At 37.3% G+C, this 14,159-nt stretch overlaps 1 protein-coding gene across 1 annotated transcript in view; it reads left to right on the plus strand.

Moving 5' to 3' along the window:
* Positions 1-2,549: 2,549 nt before the first annotated feature.
* mspo (M-spondin) overlaps positions 2,550-14,159 on the plus strand; it is a 44,942-nt gene continuing 33,332 nt past the window's right edge. The window contains exon 1 of the mRNA XM_967774.5: positions 2,550-2,972. Coding sequence (XP_972867.1) covers positions 2,768-2,972 — 205 coding nt within the window. The 5' untranslated portion in view covers positions 2,550-2,767. The remainder of the gene's footprint in view (positions 2,973-14,159) is intronic.

Genomic DNA, 14,159 nt, shown 5'->3' on the forward strand with positions numbered 1-14,159 from the left:
CTTGGAAATGAGCTAATTGTACTCGAGCGCATTTCACCGTGTAGGTGAGTGCTCGTGTTTTATATGTTTCTTTTTACTGCCAGTCCTTTGCTCCGCTTAACTGAGCTAATTTAAACCTTTCGAAGGGATATCGCAGGATCAAGAGGGTTTTTGTCTTACAAGGCTCTGTGTACGAGTGTTATCTTTGGTTCTACACCAATTTTACGAGGTGCTTTCAGAACACGACGACTGCAATTTCGTTAATGATAACTAGCCAATTAATGGAATTCCGTTATTCACTTATTTTAATTAATTCCCGCTGCAATAAAATTAAAAGTACCAAGCGAGCTCGTTTGCAAAGACTCAACTTTTGATTGTTTAACCACTTACTTTGCACAAATTGTTAAATATTTATTCGCAAAAGTTGCCTCATTTCAATTTGGCTAATTTGAATTCCCGACATCCAAGTACAGTTAACTCAGACGCGCTCAAAAATTGAAAATCGGGTTTATATGGTTATGTGCACTTTGCCTAACCCGGAACACTCCGGTTTTGCCCGGAGGCTAAACAATGCCAGGAGCTGAGAGCCTCGCCCGGTTTATGCGATCATAATTCACGGTTTTACTTCAGCAGTGTCATTGGTTGTTTTATTGCCTCCATTTGATAATGTAGTGGACCTGCAACGCTCGACAAAATCTAACACGGCACCAATAGATGCTGAAATTTATTAAACAAACCAAGGAAGCACATTTCAGCAGTCATTATGAGTTCAGAAAATATAGTTTCAGGAAAAATCGTTTCCATTTTAACTTTTTCATTACTGGGGAGTCGGATAAAACCAGGAATTAATCATGCGATTTTTGAAGGTGCGAACTCCTGGACGTGTAGTTAATTAGTTACTACAGTAACCAGTGGTGTTGTACGCAAAGTTTCCGTTTGGAAAATGATCGCTGGAACCGTTTTAATTAAAGGCTTTATAATAGTTTGCCTGTTTTAGACAAATTTCAAAACTGATTTAAGCACAGTACACGTACAATGAAACAAGTTGAATTTAATCGTGCTTCTTGCTTATTGATCAGCAGGTTTGCGAATCAGAGTAACGACTGCATCAACAGAATAACAGGATTAGAAGTAAATGCAACGTAGGCTCCCTCTAAAAGGCCGTAATTAGATTTAAAGTTGTAATTTCGTGCTAATCAGCATAGGCGAACGCTTGTGAAACGTCGTAATAATGGATATCTGTGCTAGTGTCGGCTTTATGGGGCCTCACTTGCATTCTCCCTGCGACCCCATTAAAACTTACACGACCCAAGCCGAGGATATGACAAATAATATTTTAGAAACTTCTTACTCGGAGAAACTTTTTCATTACATGCAAGTCGCCAAAAAGTTGGATTGTAGAACACTGGCGATAATTAAATTTTCGTCCACCTGTAATGGAGTTTGCATTTGCATTCGAAATTGAAATGGAATAAAAACCAGCGAGCTCCGAGTAATTAGCTATACTTTTATATTATGAGATATGATCCAAAATAGCGTCGCCGTTCCATCTCAATAAAACTACTGTGCAACCTAATTTCCGCGGAACGGGCAAAGGCAAAGCGAAGATAAATGTTTAACAGGCTCTACCTAATTCATTTCGCAAATTTAAATTGCAATTTGTTAAATTGTGCCTTAACAATGTGAAATTTATGGCATTCGCTAAACTTTTGACAATTCACCGACTCTTTTTCATCTTTCTTTTGTGTTGACCATTGTTAGAGTCACGGACATGGACGCTTTTACAACTTATTTCATCAATATTTTTTCTTTTTTACTTTTACAGTTGTTTTTATAGACCGTTCGACGTGATATTACAGAAATAATAGACTTATCTCGCAGAGTGACAGCTTTCATTAAATGACAACTCGAAACCGTGCTACAAGACGTATTGTTGGAAGTATATTAAAAAAAAGATATTTTTAAGAAATGCTGCAAAATGGCAAAGCAATAGGAGCCTTGCTACTGACACATCTGTTCATTTAGGACCTTATTGTCTATTAAACGGGTGCTTTTTATTTAATCTGGCGCCGAATACGACAATAGGAAATTTTGGCTCATTGTTGGAATGAATCTTTGTCGAGTTCGCTAATACTGATTTAACTTTGCTGCTTCGTGTCCATAGGAGACAATAATGTGAACTACTTAGTGATTTATTGTAGCAAAGTTGTAGCTCGTATTATTGCACTGATGTAGTACTTTGTAGCAGCAATTATTTACTACGTAAATTGTTAATTACAAGAGTGCAATGCTTAGTTATTGAAGGCATGTTTGGGTTATTTTTTTGGCTAAAAATCCAGTATCTAATTATTTCATGCATTCGACTGTCCCAAAGTGCCGAGCTTTGCCCGGAGTCCCGGAAAGCAAAAATCCTGCAAGTCCCTTCCTTTCATCGTGAATTATCCATATCCCGATATCAATCTCGTGAAAAGCTTTCTTCTGCAATATCAATCCATATCTATCAATCATTGATAATGTCAATATTGCATAAGTTGTCTGGGTATAGTCATCTGGCGCGTGCTAGAGTACTATAATCGTCCATCCATCGGGAGGAAATATCGGCGGGCATGCGATAGTCAGTCCCTCACGTTGGTTGGAGGTTCACGTTCACGCACTGAGTCACGCATCACGCAGCAGCAGCAGCCTAGGCTGCAGAGAGAGCAGAGCAGATCAGCAGCAGAGTGCGCCGTGTCAATTGCACGACGTTCGCGCTTCAACCAGGTCGCACTGTCGGCATCCCAGTGTCGGTATGGCTTTCGGGACGTGTGTGTGTCTGGCACTCTGTGCGGCGGCGGCGGCAGTGGGGGCGGCGCCCAGGGAACCCGCGGGAGAGCCCTGCCAGCCCGACAAGCTCACCGTTTACAAAGTGGTCCTGCACACCTTTTGGTCCAGGGATAAATTCCCAAAGCACTACCCCGACTGGAGGCCTCCGGCACAGTGGTCCAAAGTTTTCGGTGAGTTTACACCGGAAAAAAACCAAATGGCCACATATCTGCGCTATTCTTTCGCTTATTTAATCACAAACTCTTGACACTACAACTAGAGTAGAGTCTTGTGTTACGACTTGAAAGATTTTTTTGCAGTCTCAAATAACAAATAAAAATATTTCTTAATTAAAATAGAAGTACAAATTTGTTTTAAGTTAAACCAAAAAGTCTGCTTCTCCCTTTTTTGAAATTTTGATGTACTACATTATAAATCCAGCTTTGTGTAACTAGTGAGCAGTGATACACAAAACCGAAGCTTTGTGGGTGGGGATGAGCTTTCCCCTTTATACTGATGCCAGTGATTAAAAATGTGATAATGAGTGTTTAAACAAATACTTTAGGGTCTATAAGACACGCTCAATGACCTGGATGATATTAAAAATACTAGTCACTTTCTTTCAGGATTTTGTAGTTTTATAGACAGAAATAAATGGCATTACTTTCCTAATTTTTTTTGTTGTTTTCACATAGCGTTTATAATTTTTACTTAATTTTTATTATTTCGCCTAGCGTTTTAACCAATGTTTTCATTGTTCGTTTTTCGTGTTCTTTGGAGCGATTTAATTTTTAAATGAACTTGAAGCATTAAAAACAATTTATAGCAATCGATCTTATCTTTAGTAATTAGGGGAGCTTTGGGCTGAAATTTTACTTCCAAACGAAACATAAATATTTACATTGAGGGAAGCTTGGACTTATATTAAATCGTGTTTGCTGAAGGTGAGTTGTAATTGTTGCAAATTGGGGCGATAAGCGAGTTGTACTTTATGGAATTTAACCCCAAACTCCAATTTGGTGAATGTATGCTGAAGCTAACCACAGTTTGAAACTAATTTCGCAGTTTTGGAAAAATGTTGGTTAAATAACATATTGGTATGAATTATTTATTAAAATTGCTGCTAAACCATCGTAATTTACTAAATGTTGACTGTATAGAACATTGCAAATATGATTAAACAGCTTGCATCACGTAATGAACATCAAAGTCGTTTGATTTATAAATTAATTTATTAATAAATTAATCGCCTAGTTGTCCGATTTGCATATTTATAGTTTCAATTTATTTGATGGACTAGTCTTATTTTTTCGGAACCGCCCATTTCAAAATTAGCATAGTTAATAAATAAAACTGTTTTGATTAAAAGTAAAGCATTCGTTAAAAATTTTATTTTTTAATCTCACGCTTGATGGAATTAGTTTTTTACTGGCTAATTAAATTCAGCATTATCCCGAAGTGTATTCGAGCTTATCGGCGGTTTTCATTACAACCGGAGCTTTTTCAGCGCTTTATCGTTTTTAATGTATCCGAGCAATAAAGCGTGTTCGAAGTTTGCCGGAAGAGTGTAAGTTTTTCTTGTTTATTTTTAATGCCTTTCCTTCCATCTTGACGGATATTAGCATCCTCATCAATCATCGCCGCTTCAACCTCACGTGTACGTGTTTCTAATTTCAATTATCCTGAATTTAACTTGAGCGTTTGTTCAGGATCACACGCTGAAAATATGCTCAAATATAATATTGGCGGGAAATTGTGCTTGTACCAATTAGTCGGTGGATAATAATGTTGACAGGGTCAGCGATTCATTTGGCCATCCATAACCTTGCCAATATTGGAATCGGGTGCGGATTGTGAATTTGTATTTATAAGCCGACGAACGGATCAGCCAGAATCAATCTCGGACCCTAATTAAAATTCGGCCAAAGCTCGACATCTTGTTTATCAAGCTGGGGAAGTTGGAGTGATTTGTGTGGTCAGTTAGCGAAAGAATCTTCCCGTAACGATAACGCGACCCACTCGTCATCCGAATTTGCATAAAGATAACTTTGCGGCATAACTGGAAAGACAACATGTTAAATAAATTAAGAAGCGGCTGCAGACAGCTTATTGTGTCAGCCTTGTCGATTTACAGCTCCGCTCTGATAAATTCCCATCATACTCCACACAGCAATTACTTGTTATTTTGCTGAGACGCATCATTCAAGACGAACAATTCGCCTTTATGTGCTTAATCCTTGGAATAAATGTGCGCAAATTTTTCCCGATATTTATCTACAGGACTTTTTCATCTTTGATGCTGTAAATCTGATAAATGTGCCTTGTATTCGTTTTGTTGTGGAGTGCGATGATAAATGCGGCCAGAGGCCAAGGTGCGGTTCTGGCACACCCTGTATATCACGATGGGGGTTTCTTAATAAGCGAGTCATGAATAGACATAAACAAGTAAGATAATGCACAATTTAATTCAACACTAGCAAAAAAGTCTAATTTATTTGACAAGACAATGGATCTAATTTAACTTTACCTGTCAAAATGTGAATTATTGCGCTCCTAATTATTGTTTTTGATTTTTGCAATTTTTCAGTGTATGTAAGCATGTGTTTTTAAATTATTCTCATCTAGCTAACTTTGAAATTTGTGCCTTTCTGCTCATTTGAATTTTCTGTCAATAAATGTCAAAACTGTCTAAATGACTGTCATTAGTTATATAAGCGGAAATTCACAGCCGACTAGATGAAAACTTTTCTCACACACACTGTATAATAATTGCAAAGCTGGAATTAAGGCCGCTTTCTATTTTTCGCACGATATCAAATCGCACACGCACTTTTCGAAAAGGAATCTCACACACACTGTATAATAATTGCAAAGCTGGAATTAAGGCCGCTTTCTATTTTTCGCACGATATCAAATCGCACACGCACTTTTCGAAAAGGAATTCACCTACACGGACAACATTTTTATCGATTTGTTTTCAATCAAGTTTTGGGAAAGGAGCGAATGCCAGGAAAATAATTTATTGGGAGAGAATAGGGGTCAAGAGTTTTCATTCGATTAATTGGTTTTGTTTTGGGATTTTCTTGGCGCTTTTCTTTGACATGATGACATATTATTCGTTTCGGCTTTGCTTAGGAGTAGTAGGTACTTCCACAGGGAGAATGCTAATAGAAACATGTGTTGGCAATATTTTATGGTTACAGCAAACGTGTCCTCATCTAATATTAGAATAAAACACAGGGAAGTCTCCACATACTTAATTCGTATCAAGAGACTTGACGTAATTATTCGGATTGGTTTCATAAAGTCACCGTGGCTGCAGCCCTGTATATAAAGCTATAAATAATGAAACCACCACCATCCATAATCCGCTTATGTTTTCAGCTGTGTTTGTAGTCCTTTGCCATTACGCTCAGTCGGAAAATCTTATTTTATGTTTATTTATGCGACATATTACCTCGCGAAATTCTTCAACCACGACCGGAATCACAATCAATAACTAATTTTGCGGTTTCATTAAAATACACCGAGTGAATAATAAACTTCAATTGATTTTAATTTTTTTCGATGTAATGCAAAAACACTAAATAAAGCGATCGATAGTACATGTCCCAGTTATCTGGAACAGCAATCCATCAAATGAGATTGGACGAATTTTCACCGAATTGCCGATTTCCATAAAATAAGCGCTGGGCTAAATGCAGAGCTTTTCCTAAGCAGATTAATTTAAACCTTCAGTTTACAAAGATATCCAAATCATAAATTTGGGCTTAACGCGGTAATAAAACATCGGATTTTTAAATCAAACCTGATCGCCGTGCCCGAAATTGGATTACATTTTGTGTATTTACAGTTTGAAATGAGCGATTGAAGCGAGCGAATGAGCGAATCGCTGGAATCTGGGAAGCAATTAGCTTTGTTGTTAATTTTATCTAAGTCACGTAACATATTGCTCAATGTTCATTTGAGCGTAATTAATTTAGAGTAATTAAAGAGACATACCTTCCACTTAACTGGTGATTAAAATGTTAATTGAGATTATGTACTTGTTGAAGAATAGTTAGGTAATCGCTGGTGGTTATAAATTGAATGATTGATCCGTCTGGTCTAAGCAGCATGAGTAACAAGTCATAAATATCAATCTGAACCTGTTTATACAATTACAGAAGTCTGTATGGAAATCGCATATGAAAGTGCAACGACACTTCGAATTGATTTGGTTAAATTTCGCATACATCGTCAGTGTAATACTTTCTTTCATTGCGAATTTCTGGGTCTCCCCTAAACCGGATATGAAACGGAAGCTAAAAGGGCGATGCAAATTCAACTCGTTTCAGATCTGTGCGAATTTATGTCTTTTTGTATTATAGCCAACATATCGGGGATTTACATAATCCTCGCTGATTCTTTTTTCCACTTTGACAATCTATTAAAATAGATATTTTTCCGATATGTGGGTCAACTCCAGCCGTTGGCCATGTGAAATATCCTTTTGACTCTTATTTAACCTGAGGCTAGGCCATTTAAAGACAACCGGCGGGTGATAAAGCTCTCTCGAGTAAGGATTCGCATACGTTTGTGAACTTTTTACCACATGTGTGGCCTCGTTTGACATCATAAACTTTGATTGACAGCATTCTAATTCATGCCAATTATTTTCGGCTAAAATAACTGGGCCTTGTTTGGGGCCTGTGGCAGGAAGCTGACCACTTTGGAGTCAAATTGCGAATCGATTGAGACAATTTTTAAGCTAATTATAGACAACGGAATGCAAACAGTTGGCAATTTACAAGCCGAACGATGACACGGAAAGAATGGTATTTTTACCCACGCCTTAATTATGTAAACATCATTCAAATGAAAATAGTTTTCCTAGAATTATAGGTCTAGCTGTGCAGCTTAAAAATTGGAAGACTGGATAAAGGGTATTTAGTAATAAAGCGATCAGTAATAAATCCGATTTAATTATTTATTAATTTTTGCACAATAAAAAAATTAAATAACATGAAAATCACGCACAGTATTTTATTAAAATTTCTTCAGTATAAAGTGCCATTTATTATAATTATTTACTGCACATTTATTTCTGCTTTGCATTTAATTTGTATCGTTTTCCTAATGCATATCAGGTTTAAATTTGGATGAAAAATGCGCCTATCCGGGATTTAAAATAAATATTAACAAAATTCCCCGGCGATTATGTTTTTACGTCCGTATTTACCCAAATCTAATTTTAATTATTGTAATTAAGTCCGTGATGGCTATCCAGCGCGTGACATCTCTCCAATTTGTAATTTTTTGGGAAGCCAGGCATTATTTTTGTAGGACTGGTTTAGTTCGAGAGGGGTGTTTTGAGTACATTATCATCCTACAAACATTCACCCTTGTTTAGGGTTCTGTAACATTTTGCAAGGGTTTAAATGGTTTCTGAGGACATCGTAATAATGGAATTTGCAATTTTAGTACTCTATAAAATATAATATTTATTCCTTTATTCCGGCAATAAACGTAGCGACGTGCAAAGTTACTAAACGTTCCTTTGATCACATTAATCAAGTTTTCGCTATTCATTTCCAAAAAAACTTGTGCGGCTGGAAAGTTTTGGGGAAATTGAAAAACCTTGCAAGTAATTGAATGATGGCTTGGGTTAAAAGCGCAAATTAAGTGTATTGAAATATCACTTTTTGCCGGTTTAAATTTCCATAATTGAAATGGGAAAAGCATGGTGGATATGATAAATCTCCACGGAAGCAGCGAGCCAGACGCTTTGCGGGATTATCAACTCTGCACAGGCCGTAACGAGGGTCGCTGTTAACGACCGCGTTGTCCTTTTGGGCAATGCGAGGACGACTCCTCATCCGTGCATGTAAAGGCTTAATCAGAAGGATGCGGCCGCCCCGTGATGAACTTGTCGGTCGCGCTATGCGATTCCCTTCAGTTTACCGGTAATTTAACGGCTACGGATACTTTAATCAATGGCTACAGCCTCGCCTGCATACAATTAACCACCCCTAATTTTAACGGTGCCACTCTGGGGGCCCTTTCCGCAAAACTTCCACACCAACCAAAGGGTGGACGCAAACGATTACCTGGAAATGATTTTGTGCGAAAAACGCGTAAAACACGAACTGGATGGATTATTGGTCCACTGAGTTTTGGAAAATTTAACTTCTGGGACTGTTTTGCTATTTTTAATATTAGATGTTTGTTTGTGCATCATCCGCCGTGAACCAAGCTGAACCTATTACAAGGGAATGTGTTCAGAAACAGCAAATGTTTTGCAGCTGTTGTTTTATAATTGAGGGAATAAAAGTGCAGTTGTGTTCAGCAATTTTGCAAATTTTCTCCGAAACAGGAAATTTTATTGGTATAAGCCGAACATAATACTCCTTGTGGGTGAGACTAAAGAAAAATTCAAATATGATTTCCCTTGACACCCTCTTGTGGAACGTGAAGAGACAGATAAATATTTTATCGTCTGTTATTATGTTTTCGTGTTCGTTTATTTGCTCGGTGCAGTTTGGCCAAGTTGCAATTTATTAATTAGAAAGCTAGGGCTGGAAAAAACCGGCTGGGGCTTTAATAATTAGTTTTCAACTTTTACGGGAGTTCATTTATACAATGGCGAAGTTACTTTGTGGAAAAAGCGTCGATTTTTCTCTTTTATTAACGAGTTATTTTCGGGTAAAGTAAATATCAATAATAAATAAATGCGGGGGGAGGTACGGCCATCAAAACATTGTGGTGGAAACACAAAAACATTAGTGTCGTTGGCAGCTGCTCTCGTTCATGTTCGAAAAGAGTTCGAGGTGCCCGCAGATGTGGCAATAAAGTTCATAAAACACAAAATATTATTATACCTTTCGAGTAAACAGTTTTCAATTTTGTGCCAGCACATGGTTGGCATTGCGGTGCCTATTGTTTATAGGGCCATATTCCTGCTGCATTCACTGTCTCACATGTTTGTGTCGAAGTTTATTGAAAAACTCACAATTTACCAAAGGGAGCAAACTTGAAAAAACTCAAATAACGTTACGACCGCGAATTGAAAATTCGGACGCCGACAGCAAAGTTCGGAAAGTCTTTAGGCCAGCCGTCGCGACAATACGTTTGTTACCTTATTGTTTTTAAGCCATTAGTTCCCAGCTTACACATGATGTACGGCCGGGTTCAGATTGCGCTTTTATTGTTCGCGCATTAATATTAATAAAGTTAAAATGCTTTTTTACGACTCGTACCTATATTATGTTTTCAACTTGGCGTTATTTATGTGGCGCTGAGACTAAATCTGTATTTAGCTAGTGAAATATTAAATCGGTGGCGGTTCTTCCCCTTGCAAAAAATTCCCTTCATTGTCACTCACACTGAGGGAATTTTTGAGCAAAAATCTCGCCACAATTCAATCATAAATTGGGCATGCTTCCAAATTATACCTCCCGAGCAGCTATGAATGTGCAAGTGGGGCAAATTACCCAATATTTGACTAGGTTTGTTCCGAGGCAGGTAAATTCGAGCTAATGACAGGTTCAAAGTAATTTCTTCCAGGATTATAACTAGTATCAGCAACGTCTTCCACCACCGCTAATGAACACTTGCAGCATGCTAAATTCCAGCCATACTGGGCTTCAAGAGTAATCTCTCGGTTACATAAAGAGCGTGTGCTCGACATCCGATCGATTAGATATTACAACCAACTGCTATTATCTATTGCATGTTTAGAATTGTAATTCTCCGGCGAATTGCGATATTTTTGTCTATTTTAGTACATTATGGAGCTTCGCATTGAATAGGAAAATAGGTTTTTATTCACTCACCTACGATATCCAAGTGTGATATTGGTTGCAGTAATGGAAATACAGGTTCGAATATCATTAAAGCTAATGCATTCGTGTTTTCAAAGAACTGCAAATGATTGATATCTTGTCTGTGAAAATGTAAAAATCGATCCGGTATTTCCCACTTATTCGTTCAATTAAGTGGCTTTCGCACGCATCACAAGTAATGTTTTACAGATATATCATGCAGTATATCAACAATCGTGTACAGTTGGAGAACTCAGACGTTTCAGACATTTGACAAATGATGATATCAGCTTGATTAAATGTTTCTTTGTCTCACTTAATATATCTTTATTTCACGAGAACTGCGAACTAGTTAAGCGAAGGGAAATGTCTTAAAAGGATCCAGGAATTCCTAACATACATTATTATGAAAGCATCTTTAATCCTAGACACACTTTGGTGCCGAGTTTCGAGCAACAACACTCATTAATATTGTTATCCTGATTCCCTCCCATCATTCTTGGACCAAAAATAGCTCCCTTTCGAGTAACAGTCAGTGAAAAAATTAATGAATTGGCCAAGTCTGCACAGTTGCAGGAACTATAAAGTTGTCATTGGAAAATCTCCTCGTAATCGTCAATCAGAATTCAGACGACATCGAGATATTACAAGAGATACAAGTGGTGGCTGTTGTAACAGGTTTGTTGACGGAATATCTTGGTAGAGTTACAGCAAAGTTGATTAAAAATTCTCGCGCAAACGACTTGTTATGAAGACAGGAAGCAGCAAAATCAAATTTTGTGTAAAGTCTGCTCTCGGTGAAAGTTTAATAACACTGAGACAATACTACTAATTCTTGATATTGTCGCAAAGGCAAACGAATTCGTGCTGTTTCCATGAATGAATGTATGAAACTAGCCCATTCAGTTCAATTGTCCGTGTTAGAGCGAAAATTCAGCTTTGTTTTTGTTACGTAATTTCCGTGTTCCAAATACGGTTTGCTTGATCCAATCAAAATTTCAGCAAGTGCATCGCGTTATGATTATTTCCACGCGAAAAAACTAGTTGCATTGTGGAGGTTTCTTATGGGTAACGCGTGCCAAAAGGACATATCCAGTCTGTTTCTAAATTGGGTGCGGTTGGAAATACCACCGAGAGACAAGTCCAATTTATACGTTTCTTATTTTACTTGTTAGCCGGTTGTATTTTGCGATATATTGCAAGAACTCGACACTAAATAGAGAAGTAATTGCATGAGCGACTCGACCGGTCATAAATATTTCTTTCACCTAGATCTAAATCTTCATAAATTAGTCGGAGCGTAAAAATGTACCGCACATAACGCGCTCATGTTACACCTATTTAATTAAGACCTGCTATTTTATGTAATAATTCACTGGTAATTTCTTAATAACTACCCTATGTTTCCCGCTGTATGCTATTATGAATTCATGAACAAACACCTCCAACACAAAGCTCGAGCCACTGGACTACCAGTGCCCTAAGCCGATTGTTCCGTAATGGTGTTTACAGCCATAACCAAACTAATTCCCCAAAAAATTCCAAACTTCTGGAGATATGGATCGAGAGAGGAAAAGTTTCTTAATCGCGATCTGGTTTCTTAAACGACATCAAAACTTCTAAATTAGACAGAATAAAATTAAGCACACTTATTATAAACCTTAATAAAGTTCATTAGTACAAGCTTTCGGAGCTGCTTCCTTAAAGGCTCATTAAAATGATAGAAAAGCTCTTGAGATTCACAGATACAATTTGATTTCCATTTCTTGTTAAGTCTATTCAAACAGTTTCTTTAGTTTAGTGTTTCGGCTCACGTAATAAAAGCGCCTGACAAAGCGGAATATCAAAGGGAAAATTCATACATTGTTTATATTTTCGGGTCTGGGAAATTCTAATTGGCTGTGTTTTATCGACGGGTTAATGATTATACAGGGTGTTTCGATGGAGAAAAAATAAAAATTGAGATATCCCATTTAAAAAAATGAAGTTGTGGTTACTTGAAGTTGTCCATGTTTAACCTTAAAAATTTTTGAGTTTGTTAACTTTTTTTCCAATTTTGAACACACTAGAGAACAGATACAGGCTTTTTTTTTAATTCTCAAAATATTATTTCCAAATCTCTGAAACTAAGAGAGTTACCAATTTTTTAAGTGACAGGTGCAAATCCAAAAATTTTCAAAAAATCTTAAATATCTCGAAAACAGTTAAATTTAGGTATAGGGAAAGCTTATAAAAACTTTCTCAAAATAACTCTAGTAATCCAAAAACGCATTAAAAATATAGCTTGAACAGGACTCAGCGGATTATGGCTGAGTACCAACTTTCAAATAAGTATCTTTCAATACTTCTAATGTGGGGTTTAGATGGGAGGAGGCGAATAAATTGGGAGGTTTATGCAGCAGAAGTTATCCCCTTTTGTATGTACAGAAGTTAATTAAGTGGGTTTGCACAGCAGACACCCCTGGAGTAAATGTACCAAGGTATATTAAGGTCTATTCAAACATTTCTAAGGTTAACTTGGCTTCATCTAAACATGATTCGGCTCATGTAATGTTTGCAGCATGGATATTATTTACTTTCATGTTTGATTCCGGATCGATTCCAATCCGATTCGTGATGTATATTGATGGGCTATACGTGTACAATTTCCAATTTGAATATGTCGCCTGGAAATTGTTCAAGCGAACTAATCCAAGCTTGCCAGTGACAGACAGACAGTCCGGGCAAATGAGGCAGGTATGTGCTTATAGACAGCAGATTGAACCCACTTTGTTAATTATATTTTGAGCAGTTGTAGCTTGAGCGATAGAGACAAGCGGTTTTGTACTTGCTTGTTTTGTAATTGGCTTTGTTGTGGCGTGCTCGAAGACTTTACTTGCCTTTGAGCGGAGCAAAGAATATTTTAATTATTTCACACAACAAATGGTACGAGCAAAAACGAACTCTTAAGAAATTAACTTCCGTAATCGCTACCTACAACAACGCACTTAATTGGTTGACATTAATTGCCAAGGGAGGGATTGTTTTATCGCGACAACTTTGCTGTGGTGTTTGCACTTTTTATTCCACCTTGCTCTACAATGTAATCGGCGCTGGTTCATACAATATTAATACAGTTGTGTCTGTTAAGGCACATCATTTTGACAGGTTTTGCTTAGATCGATCGTGACGAAGTTTGAATTGGGATTACGGGACGTTGTTAAGTAAGAGGTGTGGGAGCTCAACTAGAAAATTGGGATCGATAAATAGGAAAAAAAGAAGTCTAGACTAGGCTGTTACGGGACTAGACAGACGCAAACGTCGTTTACATATTTGATCTTTCGATTTGATGCAGCAAACAAATTTGCAGTCGAGAGGTAATGAGGACTGCTGTTTGATTTTCTTCCATTTTTACCAATATAATTAAAATCAAATAACAAATAAGGTTTCGAAGAGTTTTCCACCAACTGGCTAATGTTACGTGTCTCTGGCGCTAAAATTAAATGAAAATATTTGTGCAATTCCGCTCAACTTTAACGATGAGTCAAGTGCCAAGCTTTCGGCGTAACAAATTTGAAATTGCCGAGTATAAATAAT

Source organism: Tribolium castaneum, chromosome 4 (genome assembly GCF_031307605.1).
Source record: "Tribolium castaneum strain GA2 chromosome 4, icTriCast1.1, whole genome shotgun sequence".
Classification (NCBI taxonomy): domain Eukaryota; kingdom Metazoa; phylum Arthropoda; class Insecta; order Coleoptera; family Tenebrionidae; genus Tribolium; species Tribolium castaneum.